General features: G+C 37.1%; 1 protein-coding gene across 3 annotated transcripts in view; it reads right to left on the reverse strand.

Moving 5' to 3' along the window:
- The window catches only part of Hacd4 (3-hydroxyacyl-CoA dehydratase 4), a 29,578-nt gene extending 13,233 nt beyond the window's left edge, over window positions 1–16,345 (reverse strand). For 2 of the 3 annotated variants that reach the window (XM_027950625.2, XM_027950624.2), the window contains exons 1-4: window positions 16,264–16,345; window positions 14,770–14,873; window positions 12,472–12,599; window positions 3,448–3,560 (exon numbers count right to left, since the gene is read on the reverse strand). In XM_027950625.2, coding sequence (XP_027806426.1) covers window positions 3,448–3,560; window positions 12,472–12,599; window positions 14,770–14,873; window positions 16,264–16,301 — 383 coding nt within the window. In that variant the 5' untranslated portion in view covers window positions 16,302–16,345. Of the gene's footprint in view, window positions 1–3,447; window positions 3,561–12,471; window positions 12,600–14,769; window positions 14,874–16,113; window positions 16,192–16,263 lie in introns of those variants that run through there. The other variant, XM_027950626.2, reaches the window with a different exon arrangement.
- Between the last annotated feature and the right edge of the window lie 5,423 nt (window positions 16,346–21,768).

The raw sequence follows: 21,768 nt of genomic DNA on the forward strand, positions 1-21,768 counted from the left end.
TTCCTCTTTTGGTGCTTGTAGGTTTGGTGCCATATTTAATAATATATTGTCAAATCTGAAGTTATATTTTCTTTTAAGGCTTTTATATTTTTAGCTCTTACCTGTGAAGTAAGGTTCCAATTTCATTCTTTTGCATGTGGATATCAGTTGTCCTAGTACATTTGTTAAGACTATTCTTTCCCCCCATTGAATGGCTTTGGCACCTTTGTCAAAAATTAGCAAAAAATATGGTAGCTTACCTCTGCACTATGAGTTGTATTCCATGACTGATCCATATGCTAGTACTACACTCATAATAATTATTGCTTTTTGGTAAGATCTGAAATTGGAAGTGTGAATCCTCCAATTGCTCTTTTCTTTTTTTTTTGGCAAGGGGGGTACTGGAGATTGAACTCAGTGGCAAAATTGACCACTGAGCCACATCCTCAGCCCTATTTTGTATTTTTTTAATCTAAAGATAGGGTCTCACTGAGTTGCTTAGCGCCCTGCTGTTGCTGAGGCTGGCATTACAGGCATGTACCACCACTTCCAGCCCCCCAACTGTGCTTTTCTAAGATTGTTTTGGCTGTTCTGAGTTCCTTCACTGTCCATGCAAATCTTAGATTCTTTGTAAAAATTGAGAAGCTGATCTTATCTGGCTGTGTCACTGTAGCATGCTGATTTTAAGTCCTGTGGGTATAGACTGAGGAGTGGGATAACTGGGTCAAATGGTGGTTCCAGTCCAAGTTTTCTAAGGAATCTCCATACTACTTTCCATACTGTTTGCACCAGTTTGCAGTACCATCAGCAATGTATGAGTGAACCTTTTTCCCCACATCCTCACCAACATTTATCATTACTTTGATAATTTCTATTCTGACTAGAATGAGATGGAATCTCAGTGTACTTTTAATTTGCATTTTTCTAATTGCTAGAGATGTTGAAAATGTTTTCATATTTTTTGACCATCCATATTTTTTCTTCTGTGAAGTCCCTGTTCAGTTCCTTTGCCCAGTTATTGACTGGGTTATTTGTTTTTTGGTTTTTTTTTTTTTTTTTTTTTTTGGTGTTAAGTTTTTTGAGTTCTTTGCATATCTTGAAGATTAATACTCTGAGGTTCAGGTGGTAAAGATTTTCTCCCATTCTGGAGACTGTCTGTCCACATTCTTGGTTGTTTCCCTTTGCTGCAAAGAAGCTTTTTAGTTTGATACCATCCCATTTATTGATTCATGATTTTACTTCTTGGACTTAAAATCAGCATACTACAGTGACACAGCCACATCAATGTTTATAGCAACTCAGTTCACAATAGCCAAGCTATGGAACTAGCCTTAGGTGCCTTTCAATAGATGAATGGATAAAGAAAATGTGAAATATATACACAAGGGAATATTACTCAGCCACAAAGAAAAATGAAATTATGGCATTGCTGGTAAATGGATGAAACTGGAGACTATCATGCTAAGTGAAATAAGCCAATCCCAAGAAAACCAAAGGCTGAATGTTCTCTGATATGTGGTACTAATAAAAGTAGATGGGAAGGGGAAGAATAGAAATTCATTGGATTAGACAAAGGGGAATAAAGGAAAGGGAGGGAGGATGGGAATAGGAAAGACAGAATGAATCGAACTTAACTTTTCTATACTCCTATATGAATATACAACCAGTGTAATTCCACATCATGTACAACCACAAGAATGTGATCCTAATTAGAATAAGTTATACACATACTGATATGTATAATATGTCAAAATACACTTTACTATCATGTATATTTTAAAAGAATAAATTTTAAAAGATTTAAATGATGAAAAAAAAAAAGAAGCTATCTTGGCTTCTCATGGATTGCATTGAATCTACAGATCAATTTGAGAGTATTTCCATCTCAGTGAAATTATACCTTCAACGTGGGATGTCTTTCTATTTAATAAGATCTTTCATTTTTTTAAAAAAAAGTTCTATAATTTTTATTGTATAAGTTCCTAATATCTTTTAAGATTTTGATTCCTAAGTACTACTCTTTTTGAAGTTGTTATAGTTTTCTAGATTTCATTTTAAGAAATGAAAATAGTTCATTGCAAATGTATAGAAATGCAATTGCTTTTTTAATTAATCTTATGCTATCTTACTAAATTAGTGGATCCCTTATGATTTATGTATATAAGATCACATCATCTGCCAATAGAGATGGTTTTACTTCTTTCTTCCCAATCTGATGACTTTTTATTTGATTTTCTTAATTGCCATTTCTGGAATTTCCAGTACAGTGATGAGTAGTAGTGGCAAAAGTGGACATTCTTCTCTTGTTTCTGAGGAGTGACTGCTAATGGATATGGGAGAATGTTCTTAGATTAAACAGTGGTAATGGTTGCACATCTCTTTGATTATACTAAACTACACAAATTTTAAATTTTAAAAAATGTGATATTCTTAAGACCATTTAACAAGTAAGTAGTAGGTATCATCCAGATATTGCTGACCTCTATATCCAAAATTTCCATGATAGTTTGTTATCACCATCAATACAAAGTTGGTCTCTGTTGGGTCTATTAAGCTCACTGAGACTGAACCAACACTGAAGTTTGCTCGTAGTCTGCAAAACTATTTTTAAAATGTTTAATAAATTACTATGTACAAAGAATTAGTTTAATTCAAAATATTTCATTCTTCTCTCTAGGACTCAACCCATTATTTAGATATATTTGAATCTACCCAAGTTACTGGCAATATAATAAAAGCAGAATTTGTATAACCTCAGCTAAAAATCTCAGGCTATTCTGTGACCAATTCACATCTAATTCTTTCAAGTAGGGGAGAAACTATTCATTTGAAAGCTGAAGTGGCAGTTAGAACACCTCCCCAAAGAGAGATATGAGGGCTCACTGATAAAGGTGAGAGTCTTACACCAAAGAAAAGTCTGGGCACATCTCATTACAGTTTTAGAATTATAAGGAAACTGAAGACTAGACCAAGAATTCCCAGGGGTTCCATGAAAGGACTTCAGTTAGTCATTTGAACCCACTGGAATTGCATACAAAACCTGATGTGGAGGTGCATTTTTTTCCCCTGAAAGGTGAGGTCCTAAGTTTAAAATATCTAAGTCTGCAGAAACCAACTTTTTAAATTCTGACAATGATATAAAAGTTCTGCTTTGCTTGTTAAAGTAACATGTAAGGAACGCCTTTCATTAGCAAACAGCTGTGAGATTTATTTCAAGTTGGTGTTATGCCAAGCCTTGTGCTGGAATCCTGAATGCACTGATTTGCTCTTGTAATACCACGGTAGGTTTCCATTATCTTTGATATGCCCATTATGGAAAGCACTAAAAATACATTTCCATATCAAGATAAAATAATTTGAAAAGAGGTTATGCTTTTCTGTCTCATTCAGAGTAACCAAATGTAAGCAGCTATTACTAGTATTGAAAGCAATCTGGACTTGTTTTAAGAGATTATTTTGCTTTCTTACCTAGCCATATCCAACAGATTCCAAAAGATGAATAAAACACACACCACATATTTCTCCTGGATTTCCTCTTGACTGGTGATCACCACAAAAAGAATGACTATTCTCTCTGTGAGCTAACAAAGAAATGGCAAAGTCAAGAATTAGGATCATTTGTTAGGCCATATAAGTAATTTTCTACTTTTAAAATCCAGAGGGTTTTTTTTTTTTTTAAAGTATGCTTTAACTGGAACTATGTATACCAAAATGTTAATAATGACTATTCCTTAGGGAGTTGTGTCATGGGTAAATTTCATTTCCTCCTGTTTGTTTTTCTGTACTTTCCAAATTATATATAATGAATGAAAAGATAACATTTTATCAGGATATTTCTTTTTCTTTCCATAGGCACACATGTTTCTATTCACTTTGGCAATCTTTATTGAGTGTTCACTATGTATTAAATGCTGTAATGAAAACATGGTCCTTGCTCCAGAGAGGGTAGTAGTGGAGGGAGAATGTGGAGCAATAACTGATGTGGAAATGTATGTGCTATGGGTGGAGGTGGGGTGGCACAGGTGAGGGAGATGCTTGCTGCCTGGAGAAAGAACACAGACTTATGAAGACAGGCAACTATTCAACTGGATTTTAAAAAATGAATGAGTATATCAAGTAGACTGGATTTGAGAAAGGGCATCTTGGGCAAAGGGAACAGTCTGAGCAGAGGTGTAGAAATGCAGGGTGTTTGGGGAGGAGTAAGAACCACTGAGAAACTGGAGTGGAGGGTGCAGAGAAGGGAAAAATAGGGAAGAATAAATTGAAAATGTGTTTAGGGCTGAGTTGTGAAGGGTTCTGAATGATAGGCCGAGAAATTTTAATTTCATCCAATAGAGAAGCTATTGTAGTTTTGGGGGAGGGAGGGAGAAGGGGAGTAATATAATCCTAACCTTCAAAAGCTAGTGGAAAATGAAGAAAATTTAACACATTCTTGGAATACATACATATATTCAGTAAGCATTTCCAAATCATTGAGAATTCACACATTTTTGGCTCACCTCCAGTTACCAGCCTCAAAAAAAAAAAAAAAAAAAAAACAACTCTTTCTCCACCTAAATATTAAGTGCTTTCTTATGTTTCATTAACATATCCTGTATAGTCTACATTTTTTGGCACTTCATAGGACATTTTACTTTGCTCTTGATGGTCAAAAGAAAGTAGATTTGAGACTGAAGGAACATACTCATAGGAAAAGAAAACATAAAAGGTTCGCTTTACGTTTTTCAATAGCTGCCTTTATTTTAAAAGCTGATTAAGGAGAAAATACTGGAACAATCTGGCCATTTGTCCAGGAAAACAATCTAGTGTAGAAAAATCCAAGATTTGCCAACAGTGGGTCACGTGATTAGAAGTCCACATGTATAAGCTATCTCAGCATGTGTGTGACCACAGAGGTGAGTCAAAAGGGCCCTAGCTTAGCTAAGGGGAATTAAGACATGATTCAAACCTGAGTCAATCTGTGGATACTATCTACATAGCAGTTTTTCTTTGGTCAGTGTTTATAATATAGTACCCTTTTTTCTTAATTATATAATGAATTCTACTGAGCTGCAAGTATAATTATGATCCAACCTTGCTGTCATTTGAGTACAAGCTGTAAGTACTGAGGCACAATCTTACATTTTATCAATGCCTGGTAATTAGGAAACCTTGCTTTTTGCTAAAAATCTCAGGGGAGACACACATGAACACATGCATACAACACAGATTTCTAATTACATGGCCAACTACTGAAAAAATGTAGATACCTCTTAATTAGGTGATCTCTAGAGTCCCCTTCAGATAAAATATTCTGACACTAGCCCAGCCCCGCCTTTTTACAAATAAGGAATTTGGGAAACAAAGAATTTAACTGACATACCCAGGTCAGGAAACATGTATCTTAAATCTCCAGAGTTGTAAGCTGTCCGTGATGTCAAGCTGACCTTTAGGTGATGAGGACAGATGGGAAAATCTCCTGAGAGAGACTGGAGCTACAGGATGAGACTCACTCCATTGAAAATTGTCAAGTGAAGTTCTGTGGCATATTAGTGATGGAATCCCAGTTGCATAGAAATCAGCAATTGACATGCCCCCAAATACAATCCACAACACATACACATATGTGTGGGTATGTAATCAAAATACTTCCTGCATATACAATATCAATTTTTGTGTGTGTATGTGTGTGTGTGTGCTGGGTATTGAACTCAGGGGTGTTTAACCACGGAATCACATATTTTAGCAATGTGAATGGAAATAAGCACCTGTTTCATAGCTAAAAAGAAAATTTTATTTTGAGACAGGGTCTCATTAAGTTGCTTAGGCTGGCCTTAAACTTGTGATCCTAATTGGCCACTCAATGACAATATAATATAATAGGCAGAGATGTTCTTAAGTTGATAAAAGTCAACATTTATGGGTTACTTTTTGCCAGGTTCCAAACAAACAGCATCTCAATCTCCATACTGACCGTAAGAGGTGGCTACTATTACTGTTTTACAAAAGTCACTTTACTAAGTTAAAGTGACTTGCTTACAGGTCTAGCATCAAGATCTGGACAATGCAATTCTAAATCCCCGGTTGTGAAACATTGACTCTCACCTTTGTTACTTGGTGAACTACTCCAGAACCTCACATCCAGCAGACAATCTACTCTCTAAAAGAAAGTTTCCTTTGAAATTATACCTTAAGACAATAGACTCCTTGATTTCTTAAATCAACACCAAATCAATTTTGAGGAAAAGATTTTTTAAACTTATTTTCTTTGAGATTTACAATTTGGAGAACTAAGCACTATTTTATTTTTAATGAATCCTAGGGCTATCTGATTATTACTAATGAATGGTCTTGTAATGTTGAGTATAATTCAAACGGAGAATAAAAGGTGCAATAGTAGTAATCATAGTAGAAATCCTATCATTTATGCCACATTAAACCTGTTAATATTTATTCAAATGTATGGTAGCCACAAAATAAGAATACTTTGCATTTTTATGTTCTGTTTTGGAATCCTAAACTCCAGATTAAAACAATAAATGAAGCTAGGTTATAAGTGGCAGGTAGCACTTTATAAGCTGAAGTGCTAAAGAGGCAAAATACTTCAAATGTAAGGAGATTTTCTGGAATCTTATAAATTAGTTTTAGTCTCTGACTTTTACTAAAATGATAACCCAAGCTTTCTATTCTGTGAACTTTTGGGAAACTTCAGAAATATCTTTATATATTAAAAAAATCACCAACTACTTTCCCTGCAAGATCAAAGCATTTAAATAATTCTCTATATATTTGTTTATTCATTCTTCCTCTAATAGATAATTATGGAGAGTACTGGTACTGTTCTGGGTACCAGAGGATATAGCTGTAAATAAGACCAAATCCCTGCTCTTACAGTATTTGCATTCTACTTGGTAAAATGTAAACAAATGTAGCTTAAACAAATTTTTACTATAAGTTACATAACCTTTGTGTTCTTCAGTAATTGACTTTTGTGTTAAGTAATTTTAGAGATAATGCTTAGTGTCTATCACATAGGAATTAAAAATAGGAAAAAGTTGTTCTAAAGAGTGTTAATGCATATAAAGAACTTAGAAAAGTGTTTGGTGCATAGACCTAAATATCAGTTATGATTACATATAATTTAATGTAGTGATTAGTGTATTTAGAGGAAAACATTTTCTATATAGATAATCCAATCCATGAATTTAAAAAGTCAATTTCAGCATTTATTAAATTACACTATAAATATAGGTTTGTACTTATCACACTAAGTAACTCCTTAGATCTAAAGTACAAAACAGGAAAAATCTAAAACCTTACTTACAGAGTGAATTATATGTATAATTAATTTCCAGGAGGCTTCAAATTTGGGGGAATCTTACTGTTCAACACTGTCTTCAACAGTTTTATCTCTAATGATTATAAGCTTATTCTCAAAACTTGAGAGAAATCTATGTGATTTTATGAGAATTCAAAAGATTAGCCTAGCAATGCATATAAGCACCTGCTTCACAACTAAAAAGAAATTAAGAGTGAAACCTACCTAGTTGTTTTCTTAAAAGAGAGTAAGACACTCTCCTTGGGAATGCCTGCATATCTGTTCTGTTAACTTGGAAAGCTGCTGCAGGAGAATCTCAAGTTGAAGACCAGCTTTGGCAACTTAGTGAGACCCTGTCTCAAAATAGAGTGAAAAGGGCTGGTGATGTACCTCAGTGGTAAAGTACCCTTGGTTTTAATCACAGAACAGAGACAGGAGGAGGGTCTGTGACTGTGACATCTTTGGAGTGAGTTTTAGACAGCAAGCTTGTCCTTGACAAATAGGAGTGGATATGGGCAAATATAGAAATGGTTCATACAGTTTGGTTTCAAATGAAATTTTTGTAAGCATAATAATTTAAGGGTAATAATTGCTAGTGTTTTGATTTACAGATTAAAGGAATTGTATAAAAATGTAAAATGAATACATATGCAACAGTGTTTAGGAAGAAAGGATATGGAATTGATTCATTTTGATTCAGTTATAAAGGAAGTATTTACATTTAAAGCATTTCTCAAAAAATAAAATATTACTCTTACATTACTTATATCTCACTATGATACAAAGTGTATCAGTCTAACATTATCATACAAAAGTTATTTTTTGGCTATTTCCTCTCTTCTTGAGTTCAAACGTCCTAAAGTCGTATCAATAAGCTTTCTCAGGCTTCTGCACAAATGGAGTATGAACACAGCCCTTAAAATATTTCAGAATTGGTAATATTCAAATTCTCTCTAAGTTTATTTTCCTTTTAATTAAATTTTCTTTTGTATTTTAAAACATTTTTATATAGTTTTAATTGGCATGTGCCTATTTCCAGAAATAGAAGTTCTAAATAGCTATTCATGTTATGTTTTTTCCCTTTCCTCCTAAAGTATATTAAAAATAAAATATATATCTGTTAAATGCTTGTCTTATAAATCAATGGTGTTTTCCCCCACATTTTGCTTTAGCAATTATGTGATTTTTAAAATCATGTCTCTTCCCACAGTGCCAAAATAAAGATGTTAGTGTAAAATGCACAGAACACAAACTTACTCCTATTTGTACACCACTAGTACTTGCTAAGGGATTCTAACTATTCAAAAAGCTTATCCATCCCTACTGCTAGTTGGAATTATTTATCTTGACATTTTGCAAGACCAGTCCCCCAAAAGAATTCAGTTGTGGCTTAGCAATCTCTTAAAGGTAATATCAAAATAACATCACAACTGTGTGAACGTGATTTAGGGCCTCCTTGAAAACATCTGGGAACCCTGCATTTTTAAGATCTGCATGCAGTCAGCTATGATGATCGTGCAAGTCACTTAGTTGCTCTCCTGCCTTCAGCTTCTCCATTTAAAATGGAAAAACAGGAAAACCAACAATGATTACACAACCTAAGAGTTTTGTTTCATTACTTTATAGCAGAGGTCTCAGTCATCTCATAATGAGAGAATTCTATTTGTCTGCAGAACTCTCATAAAGGAATGGGGCAGAAAATGAAACTTTGCACAAGATGATGTGTTTTGAAGCTCTGTTAACACCATTTTCATTCTGAGAACCAGTGAATAAAAGAAATAGAGGGTAGTGGTGCACTCCCATAATCCCAGCAGCTCGGAGGCTGAGACAGGAGGATTGTGAGTTCAAAGCCAACCTCAGCAAAATTGAGGTGCTAAGCAACTTAGTGAGACCCTGTCTCTAAATAAAATACAAAATAGAGTTGGGGATGTGGCTCAGTGGTCAAGTGCCCCTGAGTTCAATCCCCAGTATCCAAAAAAAAAAAAAAAAAAAATAGAGAGCATGTGACAATATCTTAAAAGAAATTTTAAAAGTAAGCAAAACAACAACACAAAAAAAACTAATAATCAGTCCAGGAGAAGAATGGCAGTTAGTTGTTCTCCCTAATGTGGTGATTACTGACTTGTCATCCCTCCTAAGGACCAAAGACTTAAGAATCCTTTGTTTTATTAACAGTAGACTTTGCAAATACACTTTTAAGTCTAAAGTGTTAATGTTTGTTTATCGTTATTTCAAAATTACAATTAGGACTAACCTCTTGGATTTCAGTGATGGTTCTATAAGCCATTAGTTTTAATTAGTGGTGATTAAAATCACATTTAAATTTTCTGGAACTCCAAGAAATCAGATTTCTAAGTTTTATGATTTCTGTTAAGCAGACCTACAAAATTTTGCGCAGCATAAAATATGTGCATATTTTCCAGGCATATTCTAAGTACTCATTCAGTTCTTCTTATGGTTACGCATTCTCACCAGGTGTACTAACTGAACTAATACTACTTAATTTTGAAAATGCTGTTTTAGCATGAAGTCAGTATTAACAAATATAGCATAAAAAAATAAAAAGTCCCTAAAAGTATACCAAAAGAAAACACGAACATGAACAGACACTTCTCAGAAGATGATGTACAATCAATCAACAAATACATGAAAAAATGTTCATCATCACTAGCAATGCAAATCAAAACCACTTTAAGATTTCATCTCACTCCAGTCAGAATGGCAACCATTATGAAGAAAGACAACAATAAGTGTTGGCAAGGATGTGGGGGAAAAGGTACATTCATACACTGCTGGTGGGACTGCAAATTGGTGCAGCCAATATGGAAAGCAGTATGGAGATTTCTTAGAAAATTGGGAATGGAACTACCATTTGACCCAGCTATCCCTCTCCTTGGACTATACCCAAAGGACTTAAAAATAGCATACTACAGGGATACAGCCACATCAATGTTTATAGCAGCACAATTCACAATAGCTAAACTATAGAGCCAACCTAGATGCCCTTCACTGGATAAATGGATAAAAAAATGTCGCATATATACACAATGGAATATTACTCAGCAATAAAAAAGAATAAAATCATGGCATTTGCAGGTAAATGGATAGAGTTAGAGAAGATAATGCTAAGTAAAGTTAACCAATCCCAAAAAACCAAATGCCGAATGTTTTCTCTGATATAAGGAGGTTGATTCATAGTGGGATAGGGAGCAGGAGCATGGGAGGAATAGACAAACTCTAGATAGGGCAGAGGGGTTGGAGGAGAAGGGAGAGGGAATGGGGTAATTAATGATGGTGGAATGTGATGATCATTACTATCCAAAGTACATGTATGAAGACACAAATTGGTGTGAATATACTATGTATACAACCAGAGATATGAAAAATTGTGCTCTATATATACAATAAGAATTGTAATGCATTCTGCTGTCATATAAATTTTAAAATTAAATAAAAATAAAGAAAACATGATTTAAGATTTTTTATGAATTTGATATTACAAGCAAAATAATTCCATATGATAGAATAGAACTTTAGAACTTTAATTTAACGTGGCCTGTTAATTCTGTCCTCCAAGACCAACATTATGAGATAGTATTGCTAATTTCAGTTGTTTCAAAGTACAGCATGCAATGTTAAATAATTCATAAATACAAATAAGTTGTCTTACGAAATTACATGTTGCATCTATGACAGATCTGTAGCTTTTTATTTTGTGAGGAAATATACTGAAGGAAATTCCATTTAGGTCTTAGCTAGTTAACTATTATAATATTAATCTATTATATAGGATGGCCATGATTTTATTTTACATTTGAACATTTTAAAATGTCTTCATTATATTCTCCAAATAGTGATGAAAGGAAATCTGGGAATTTATTTGTTAATCATCTGCTCTTTTCCATTCATTCTAATGAATACAACTTCTATTTAATAAGTAAAATGAAAAATATCCCATAAACTTGTAATACTGAGTTGTTACTTGATTCCTTAGGATTATATTCCCAGTTTCACCTTTTAAACTTTCATGGTATTTAAAGCAAATTTTAGGACAGGGACTATATCTTATTCCTTCAACAAAAAATTAAGCACTTTGCTAGACAATATAAGACTGACATTTTAATGATTTTTACAATGCAAGTTTGGCATAGTTATACACTTTTTAAATTTGTTTTGGGGATACCTAAAATTATACTCATAGATACCTATTCCCAATCCTGGAGATTATGAACACATGTTTACATAGTCACCTAACCCTTATTTCCACTCTAAGAAAAATGCTACTTCATGGTTTTTCTTGCCTTAATCCAGATTTTCTATTGAGTATCAGTAAATTTCCAATCTACTTTCCACCTGCCTTTAAAAAGAACATGGTCATCTAGGGCTAAAGGCCTGGTAGAGGAAACAAATAATAGCTAAAATAATAGCAATGACTAACAAGTATTTTATTTTAACTAAGTACCAGGAACTTTCCCCACCCATGTTCTCAGTTATTCTCTTAAGTCCATGTTATTCTCACATCATGAGAAAGTCAGGGTCAGAATGATTAAACAACTTGTGTAAATTCATGCAACAAGAAAGAGGCAAAACTGGGATTTGAATTTAAGTCAGTGTGACCCCAAGTCTACGCTTAGATTCTATACTTGGTAAACATGAATCATTTTCCTTTTCCATTTGAATTCAGTAAACGTGGTAGAATGAACAAGAAATGGCTGGGAGTGTTCTCCAAACAGGGATGAAAGGAAATCTGGGAATTTATTTGTTAATCATCTGCTCTTTTCCAGTTATTTGTATGGTGTCCTCTCCCAGCAACACCCCAATGACTGTGGGTAGAATAATCCCACAGTAATCAGTAGAAGAGCAGGGCATTGTACTCAGGTGTGAATGGCTTCAATCCTCGGACTTTCTGCTGTCTCATACTATCCCAAGCTATGACATGCTGAGGGTGGGAAGTGGCCCTGAAATCTCCCAGGATAGGATCAAGGAAGTACACAGATCAACGTGCACCACTGCCTTGAATGTTTCATATCAGCTGACCTAACTGCAGTTTTAGAATAAGACAATCCTTCTGTGTAATAGATTCTCCTTATCAGTGACTTCAGGGTTGGCTTTTTTTGAGTGCCATAAAATGAAAAGACTGTAAATAGAACAAAGTTAAAAATGAAAGATTCTATAATAATGTGACTGAAACCTACCTGCAAAAACCTTGGAAAAAGATGGTTTGATTCAATGCCAACATATATGTGCAGCAACTCCAGGAGAGAAATGGATTGGCAAAGTCGCATGACAAGTCCAATAGCATAAAAAGTGTCAACCATTGAATCTGTCCAGTGGATAAAAAATACAAATAAAGTAAAAACCAGTTCATGATGCAAATCCATGCAACTCATTGAAATAAAGTTGAGATCATTTACCTCTTTTTATCGTACATGTAAAAAACTCTTCAAATAGGCTACTACATTAAGTCTGCAATGCAAAGAAAGCACTTTGTATTGTAGTATACTTTGATCCCCTTCCAAAATGAAGTACAATGTAAGGCTTCACAGTGAAGGCTGCACTATTTATTCCCCATATATGAGATTATAAAGGAATTCCCACATAAAGGTAATCAGCTGGATTCTAAACCACCTGGAGCATAAATAGGTTGGAGGTGAGCTTCTAATAGCTGTTGTGCTCAGCTTTTCCAATGACAAGAAAATGACCAAGATGAGGAAAAAATATTTCAGAGAAGCTTTATGGAAATGGCCTTAATGATGCTATGATATCAGATACTAAGTGTATCGAGCATGTGGTTCCTATATGTACCTGCCTAGTGTTTTCTGGATTTGTGCTAAACCCTGAACTTGGGTTCTGATCAGGACTTTTGGAGTTTGTACTTCAGAAGGCTCAACTGAGGTACTGCCCTTGGAGTGGAAGGGTAATAAATGTCCCTCTAAATAGGATACATTTGGCTTTAAGTTTTAAAATGAAATTCTGCCTTTTTTTTTTTTTTTTTAGAAACTTCTAGGTGTGACTGTGCTGACTTTGGTACCTAGTGTTCATTCAAACAATAACGGATCAAGTGCCGAGGGTCTCTCAGCTGCTGCAGCAGTTGGACACTGTTAACATCACCCTGATTTCCGATGATTACTGATTCACACCACCTACCCTCTTCTGCATTGCCTGCACCTCTTGTAACCAAGCTATCAATGACAGAGCTCTCTGAAGGAAGAGGGGAGGAGGAATCCCAAGTTCAGGGTTTCATATTGCTGCTGAGCTATTTAAGTCATACACTGATTCAGGAATTATACTGAACCCCCACTCACGTGTTCTCAGTCTCCCTTTCATATAAATCAGTTGTATTTCTTTAATGAGTAGCTACTGTAATTATAATGACATGATAATATTAAGAATAAACACTGCTGACCACAGCAACTTTCCCCTCTGGAAACGTGAGACAGCGCTAGAGTTCCTGGGGACATGTATGGTGACTGACCTACAATAATACTCCCACACAGCCTCAACTTTCAAGGCCTAGACTGATGGCTTTTTTTATTATAAACATCAAGGGAGTTTTCCCATCACCTTCATTTTCCTCTGCTTGAAAACTCTCAACGCTCATAGTTGAAATTCAAGCCTTAGGTTGTATCCTTGACATTAATTCACAAAGGCGAGAATTCATCTGTAGATTTTTGTGAGAAAAAGCAACATAAAATGGCTTATGGTATCTCAGAAGTAGATTAATTTCCTTATGATACAGAATTGATGAGCACAGCATGGCATGTTTGTTTTTTAGCTGAAACCAGCAGTTGCTCAAACTGTCAAGTCACCCAACAGTTGTAAACTGTGATGACACTTACTCATGTGGGGATGGAACATGAAGAGAATGTTATTGACAGTCATTTAATGATTCATTCTTTTAAAAAAGAAGAAGAATTGAAATGCTTTTTGCTTTTTTAAAACGATGTCTTTACTTTTTAGGAAAAGCGAGGAAGCTTATGATTTAAGCCATTATTGGCACTTTCCAGGTAGATGATTAGTCATCTACAAAGCATGTCATTTATACACTACTTAGGAAGGGGATCAAATAGAGTCCTGGGGAGTATAAAGTTTGTTATTCACTTACTAGTGAATAACAAAGTCTCCAGTTAAACCTAAGGAATAAAAAACACTGGAAGAATTTGATCAACTCCTGGTTGCTCCGCACAAAATGCAATACTGGAATTTATAGATTTCCTCAGTGCACACCAAATTTGCGAGGGTTTAATGCAGAACCAAAAGAAATGGTGAAATGGCATTTCTGCCTAATCAGAGCCAAATCTCTTTCCATTATCCCATCTTCTCCCTTCTCCAAAAAGTTTTTGATTTTGTAATAAGCAGGATGTATGATTTCTGAAAAACATGAATTTTAGAGAAGTAGAGGATGGTAGGTGAGCTCCAGAGAAATTTAAAATTAATATAAGCAACTCTAGGCAAAAACAAGGTGCAGAAGATTAAAATAAACTGAGTTTTACCTTTTCCAAATGAAAAGAATCTGACTGTCATATTTGTAAGTATCCATGAGTGGCCACAGAACTGGATTAAATAATAGATGAAAAGATAGGCAGTCTTTCTATACCTATAAATACAGGAAAATACCATTAAACACTTGTTCTATTATTAACCTTTACATCATTGTACACAGGTCCTTTAGCATACTGGTCACCTGACAAGCAAAAATCAAAACAAAACAGAACAACAACCCCAAAACCTGTTATCAGAGTATTTTAATCAGTGGCTCCACAAAACACATCAGATTTTAAAGGGACCCATATCATATACTATCTGCTAAAGTGAGTATATTGAGTCTGCTTAAAACCAAATACAGATCTTTTTTTGATTTTCATCTTTGATAAAATTCTAACCTTGCGGCTAACCCAGGAGTAAAAGCAACATCTACAAAGATAGCTTTGAATATTTGGTGTGGTTGTGGGGGGGGCACATGAGTGTAGAAGGATTGATATGTTCAATGTGTGCTCCAGAAGCTCAGCCTGCTAAGGGCAGAACTTAACTGGGTGATACTTGTGAGCAGGGAGTAGTGATGGCCACTGTCTCAAATGGTGGATAATTCAGTAATTGGGCACACGGGACCTCTGAATGCATTATGCGATTGGGGTCAGTATCTTGCCACTGCCTTCTATTATATTTTGCAAGGGCAGATCGTTTCCTTCATCAGACACACATAGATGTTTAGTTGCTCATGCCAAAAAAGGGAAGTCAAGTTGGGTTTAAAAATGTGTTGTGGGTTGCTGGGGAGATGACTAAGGGAAGATTGACAGATGCACGATATGAGGGAGTTTGAGAAAGCATTGTTTGAAGTGTTCCCTGGGGGTTTCGAAGGATGGTAGGAGTGGCCTTGCCAGTGCAGACAGGGTTTTCTCCAAGTAGGAGATGTGAAACCTCTGAGAAACAAGGTAAATTAGCTGAGGAGCATGCCAAGTCCCTGGGTGATCAACAGATGACGTAACTAAAGGGGCTGAAAAGAGGAAATCCTCCAAGTTGCCTCAGAATCACCTGGCTTATGGGTTAAAAATACACAGGCCTTACCCTTTCCTAGTGCACCGAATCAATTTCCCTGGAATCACACGTGTGATAGGTGTTTCAGTGAGATTAAAACTCCCCCTGCAACACTTGCCCTACAACAAAGTCAAGGGCAGGGCTCTTGGTGGGGGTAAAGAGGAAGGGCAGAGGGACTGGCAGAAAGAGCCCGAAGGGAAGAGGTGGCCACACAGCCTGTCCTTCCCATTTCCTCATCTCAAAAATGGGGAAAAGAGAGCCTTCTTCCTAGGACTGTCAAGAGAATTAATTAAGAATAATACCTGTCTAGAGCTCCAGGGAGTGCGGGCCAGTAGGGGTGGGTGTCACAGCTGGGCTGGTGAGTGTCCCTGGCTGCTAGATCCCCCGCCTCGGCCGGCGACCCCTCCTCCCGCCCGGCCCCTCCTGTCCCCTCCCACCTCTGTGCACCCTACCTGGGCTGCAGCCAGGCAGGCAGCGCCACGGGCCCCATGGGCCTCCACCACCAGGATCTCCAGCGCCGTCCGGGAAGGAGCCTGGGCGGGGAGGCGCGAGGGGCTGGCCGCTGCGGGCGTGGGAGGGCGGGGCCTCTCCACACTCAGCAATTTACAAAAAGAAAAACCAGAGGTCTTGCGATGGGCAACAGAGAAAAACTTAAGTTCCTGCAGCGCAGCACTAGGAAGGGCTGGCAGGGAGTGGAAAGTGTGGGAGACTGCAGCCAGACAGACTCAGGAGCAACCTGGGTCAAACACATCTGCATTCCCAGCGGGCTTGCCCGCTCTGGTTACCAGCTCCCATTTGCTAACCCCGTGGAGATTTACACACCTGGGAGACTTTTGGGGCTTTGAAACGTGCTGAAGGCCATCTCAAAGCCTCCAAGGATGCGTGCATCCTGGGTAGGCACCTTAATTACAACCTTCACAGGCCAGAAAGAAAGATGTGGTCATATCTCCCAACACCTTTTCCATAAAGGTTCTTGACTTCTCCAAGAATCTGTCTTTGCCCTTGAATATCCCTGAGTCCTTTTTTATTGATGTTGTATTAATGTCCCTCTCCTATGCCCAGCACTTGTAAACCTTCTACTGAGCTCTCAGTACTATGGCATTATCATCTCCATATTCAGATGGTCCATCTCACACTTTGCTGATAAGATCTTTTTTTAAAATTTTTTTTATTCTTGGTTGTTCAAAACATTACATGTTCTTGATATATCATATTTCACACTTTGATTCAATTGGATTATGAACTCCCATTTTTACCCCGTATACAAATTGCAGAATCACATCAGTTACACATCCATTGATTTACATATTGCCATACTAGTGTCTGTTGTATTCTGCTGCCTTTCCTATCCTCTACTATGCCCCCTCCCCTCCCCTCCCCTCCCCTCTTCTCTCTCTACCCCCTCTATTTCTCCCCCTTGTATTATTTTCCCCTTTCCCCTCACTTCCTCTTGTATGAAATTTTGTATAACCCTGAGGGTCTCCTTCCATTTCCATGCAATTTCCCTTCTCTCTCCCTTTCCCTCCCACCTCTCATCCCAGTTTAATGTTAATCTTCTTCTCATGCTCTTCGTCCCTACTCTGTTCTTAGTTACTCTCCTTATATCAAAGAAGACATTTGGCATTTGTTTTTTAGGGATTGGCTAGCTTCACTTAGCATAATCTGCTCTAATGTCATCCATTTCCCTGCAAATTCTATGATTTTGTCATTTTTTAATGCAGAGTAATACTCCATTGTGTATAAATGCCACATTTTTTTTTTTTATCCATTCGTCTATTGAAGGGCATCTAGGTTGGTTCCACAGCCTTGCTATTGTGAATTGTGCTGCTATGAACATCGATGTAGCAGTGTCCCTGTAGCATGCTCTTTTTAGGTCTTTAGGGAATAGACCTAGAAGGGGAATAGCTGGGTCAAATGGTGGTTCCATTCCCAGCTTTCCAAGAAATCTCCATACTGCTTTCCAAATTGGCTGCACCAATTTGCAGTCCCACCAGCAATGTACAAGTGTACCCTTTTCCCCACATCCTCGCCAGCACTTGTTGTTGTTTGACTTCATAATGGCTGCCAATCTTACTGGAGTGAGATGGTATTTTAGGGTGGTTTTGATTTGCATTTCTCTGAATGCTAGAGATGGTGAGCATTTTTTCATGTACTTGTTGATTGATTGTATATCAGAATGATTTTACAGCTACTCTGTCCTGTCAGGGAAACAGGACAAAACAGAACAACAAAAACAAAGAAACAGACAAGTTAGTACAACAACTAGTTGCAAGTTAGTACCAATAACATTCAGTTCCTGTGGGTGGAAGGAGGGTCCCCATTTTATGGGAAGGGAAGTTGAGTCTTGAAAATGTTGCCCCCACTGATAAATGACAATATTCGTAAAAGTTCAGTTTATTTTATTTTTTAATTGTTAGGACTTAGTTTTCTTCCTCATAGTCAAGTCACTACAGTCACCTCTCATATCTGCAGTTCTCTGCACCTTCTCCCAGCCCCTGCCTTCAGCCCCCTACATCTACCAGTCCCTTCTTAAACCCTATCAGTTGTTACCTCTGCCACTTTTTTATTCTCCTCTTTCTATCGGCTTTCATCAGTTTAGGAACATACTCAAATCTTTTACCCTAGAATTAAACATTTATTCTGCTCCTCTCCTAATGCAATGTTCCCATAATTCCCCATCTGCTGTCTCTGTGAGACATTCCTTTCATTCCTTACCATCCTCTTATTCCATAACACCTTACAATTTGACTTCCCAACTCTCTTCTGGAACTGCTCTCTAGGGCCCTCAAATCCCCATCCTGTTTCCCTCTGCTAAATGACCCCACAGTCCTTGCTTTTGGGGAGCGTTAGATCCAAAGAGCAAATAGATACCCAAGCAAACACTGGTGGATAACCCATTACCAAGGCCATTGGTGCCCAGGTCAAGCAACAAGAGAAAGTCAGTCCCAGATGACCTGGAGTGTAGAGGGAAGAAGGTAAGTTGCCCAGAAAAAGTGGTCCTTTGCCCCCAAACACAGCCCTGGCATCCACATCCTCATCCTCCTCAACAAGTCTGCATTTTACGTTCTTCACCTCCCTTACTTTTTTACCTTAGCAACTCTGAAAATTCTAGGCCGTTCTTTCTATTCTGTAGGTGGCTCCCTTTCTCCTGCTCTTTTTTCTCAGAGATCTACCGTTGGTCAGTCATTCTTTTTTGGTCTGTCACCATGTTATCCTTCAGCACAGACACCCACCACCGTGGTTTTATCACCTCGCAGACAACTTCTGACTGTATTATTGGCATCCTACTTCTTCTCTCAGGAACATCAGCTCTGGCCTTTGAACAACTTGTGGATGCTTCTTCATTTCTTCTACTTCCAATTCAACCTATTTAAAATAAGCTTAACCTTTTTCTTCCCAAATCATTATCTTATTTCCCACAGGGAGACCATGTTTTTCCTATCCACTTGGGTTTAAAATTTGGAAGGCAACATTGCATCTCCCGATGCAATCAAATTCTATTGATTCCATCCTTTCAAGATCTCCTACCAATCACTAGGGTTCCACCTTCATTCCTTCTTTTTCAGTACCTGGCTAAGGAGCAACTGACCTCCTCAACTCCATTCTCTACATCAATACTACATGGACTTTCCTGGAGCATCACTTGGGTTATATCTTACTGTCGCACATAGAAAAAAGATCCTTTTTTAGTTGCCAGATGAAAAACAAGCCAATCAATCATTAAACAAAAAATTCTTTCAAATCAAACAGGGAATTCTAATTTGCTTTCCAACAAATAAGTACAAAGAGAGCTTTTGAAAGAACAGTCTGGACGGGAAGTGAAAATCTCCCTCTCTCCTGGCCAGGAGCCAGTGCACATCCCCCCCAGGCTCCTCCCAGCATTCTCAGCGGGAGTCTCCTCCAGCTTCTCTGCCCCTAATTTGGACTCCATGTATCTCTAGACTATCATGGGTTAGTTAAGAGCTGCAGGATTTATTACAACAGTTCCGACCCCAATCTTTTCTCCTAGCCAGAATTGTTTGCTGGCTCTCTGCTACCTTCTACAGTGAGATCTCACTTTGCTTCCAAGCCTGTCACATGCTGACATCTCCTACCACCCTATTTTCCCACAAAAATTAGAGCAACTTGCTGTTCCATGACCCCACCACACATTCTCTGGGCAATGAGTCTCTCTGAAACATTTATGCTACTTAGAATTTCTCCTCCTCCTCTTCCCTTTCTCACAACCCAATATTCACCTGTCAAAATTCCATTTATTCTTTTCAGACTTTCTCCAGAGCTTCCCACTGGGAGTCACACTGGGTTAATGTGTATCCACAATGGGACTTAGAGTATCACAGAGGTACTTGTGTGCTCAACTAGCTTACACATTCCAAGAGTGCTCTACTTCTAACCAACAGTGAGAATTTTACAAGTTTTAATCTTTTAAAACAGTTTCTATTGTCAAAAGTGCAGTTTGGGGGAAGATCAAATGAGAAAGTATACAGATGAAAACGGACGATTACATCTAGTGCAGTTGCCTGGCATGGTAGGTGTCTATCAAAGCATTGAGCGGATGGGTATGAGTCTTCCTCTCTCCAAAATGTAATCAAAATAAAACAATATTCAGTGATTGTTAACATATGTATAGTGGACTTTCAATTATCCACTTGTATAGAAGAAGTCAGAGGCTAAAACAGTTCAAATAACTGAATTAATATATTCTTGACTTTGCAAGGAAGTTTTTAAATTATAGGAACATTTCAATTTTTTTTTTCCCCTTGGGCAAAGGTTTAAATTTTCTCATCCCAAAGAAGATCAACTAGACCACACATGGTGGAACACGCCTGAATCCCTGCATCCCAGGGGGCCAAGGCAGAAGGATGGCAAATTCAAAGCTAACCTCAAACTTTGTGAGGCCCTTAGAAACTTAGGGAGACCCTGTCTCAAAATAAAACATAGAAAAAGGGCTGGGGATGTAGCTCACTGGTAAACTGCCTCTGGGTTCAATCCTCAGTACAAACAAACACACAGGAACAACAATAGGTGGCTAAAGTCTTGAAACATTTTCATGGTGGTAACAGACTGGCTCAAAAATTTTAAAAAATATGTGAGAATTAATAAAGCAATTTACACAAGGATCTTCAGGGAAATTAAATCCTATGGCTGAAAAGCTGTACTTTGGATACTTATCCGTCCCTCCTTCCCTCCCCTCTATACATCTTTTTTCATTTTTCCCATCTCACTTCCTTGGCAATCTTACTTCTTGAATGAGTGCTTCATGTGATTTATACCGAGAGCAGAGATAAGAACTGTATTATAAGGAACACATTACCCTCTATTTCTTCTATCAGTCAGAAATTGTTTTATAAGAAACGATTATACACTGATAACTGTCAATTTGAAATTTCTTGTTCATATCCATCACTGGGAATTTTGAATGTTCACAAATGTTCTCCCAGTTCCAATCCTACAGCACAGATTAAAAATTTCACAGGCTGCTAGATCACTACAGGACCTCAGAGACTTTATGATCCAGTCAATTTCATGTGTTCTTACCCTAATTTTTAGATAAGGAAAGAAGGTCAGACTAGTTAAATAATTTTAACCAAGATCACAGTTAATTAAATGTTGGAACCAAGACTAGAACCTTAATCTGTCTCTAGATACTGAGTTCTTAACCATTATGCTATATTAATTTGTTTCATGTGATTGTTCAATATTTGTTGGAAAGTACTGACCTTCTTTGTACTACATATAATAGTCAAATTTTAAGACTACGTAAAACCTAAAACCAGAGAACTTCCTGAAGAAAACACCAGAGAAAAGTCTTTGTGACTGGGTTAGGCAGAGATTTCTTAGATCTTTCATAGATACTTCTTAGAGACTATATGGAACATTTAATATTTCTTAGCTACTTATGATATTCAAAAGATATTTTTCAATGAATAAAAAGACAAGTAATTGACTTGGAGAAA

The sequence above is a fragment of the Marmota flaviventris genome, chromosome 13 (assembly GCF_047511675.1).
Source record: "Marmota flaviventris isolate mMarFla1 chromosome 13, mMarFla1.hap1, whole genome shotgun sequence".
NCBI lineage: Eukaryota > Metazoa > Chordata > Mammalia > Rodentia > Sciuridae > Marmota > Marmota flaviventris.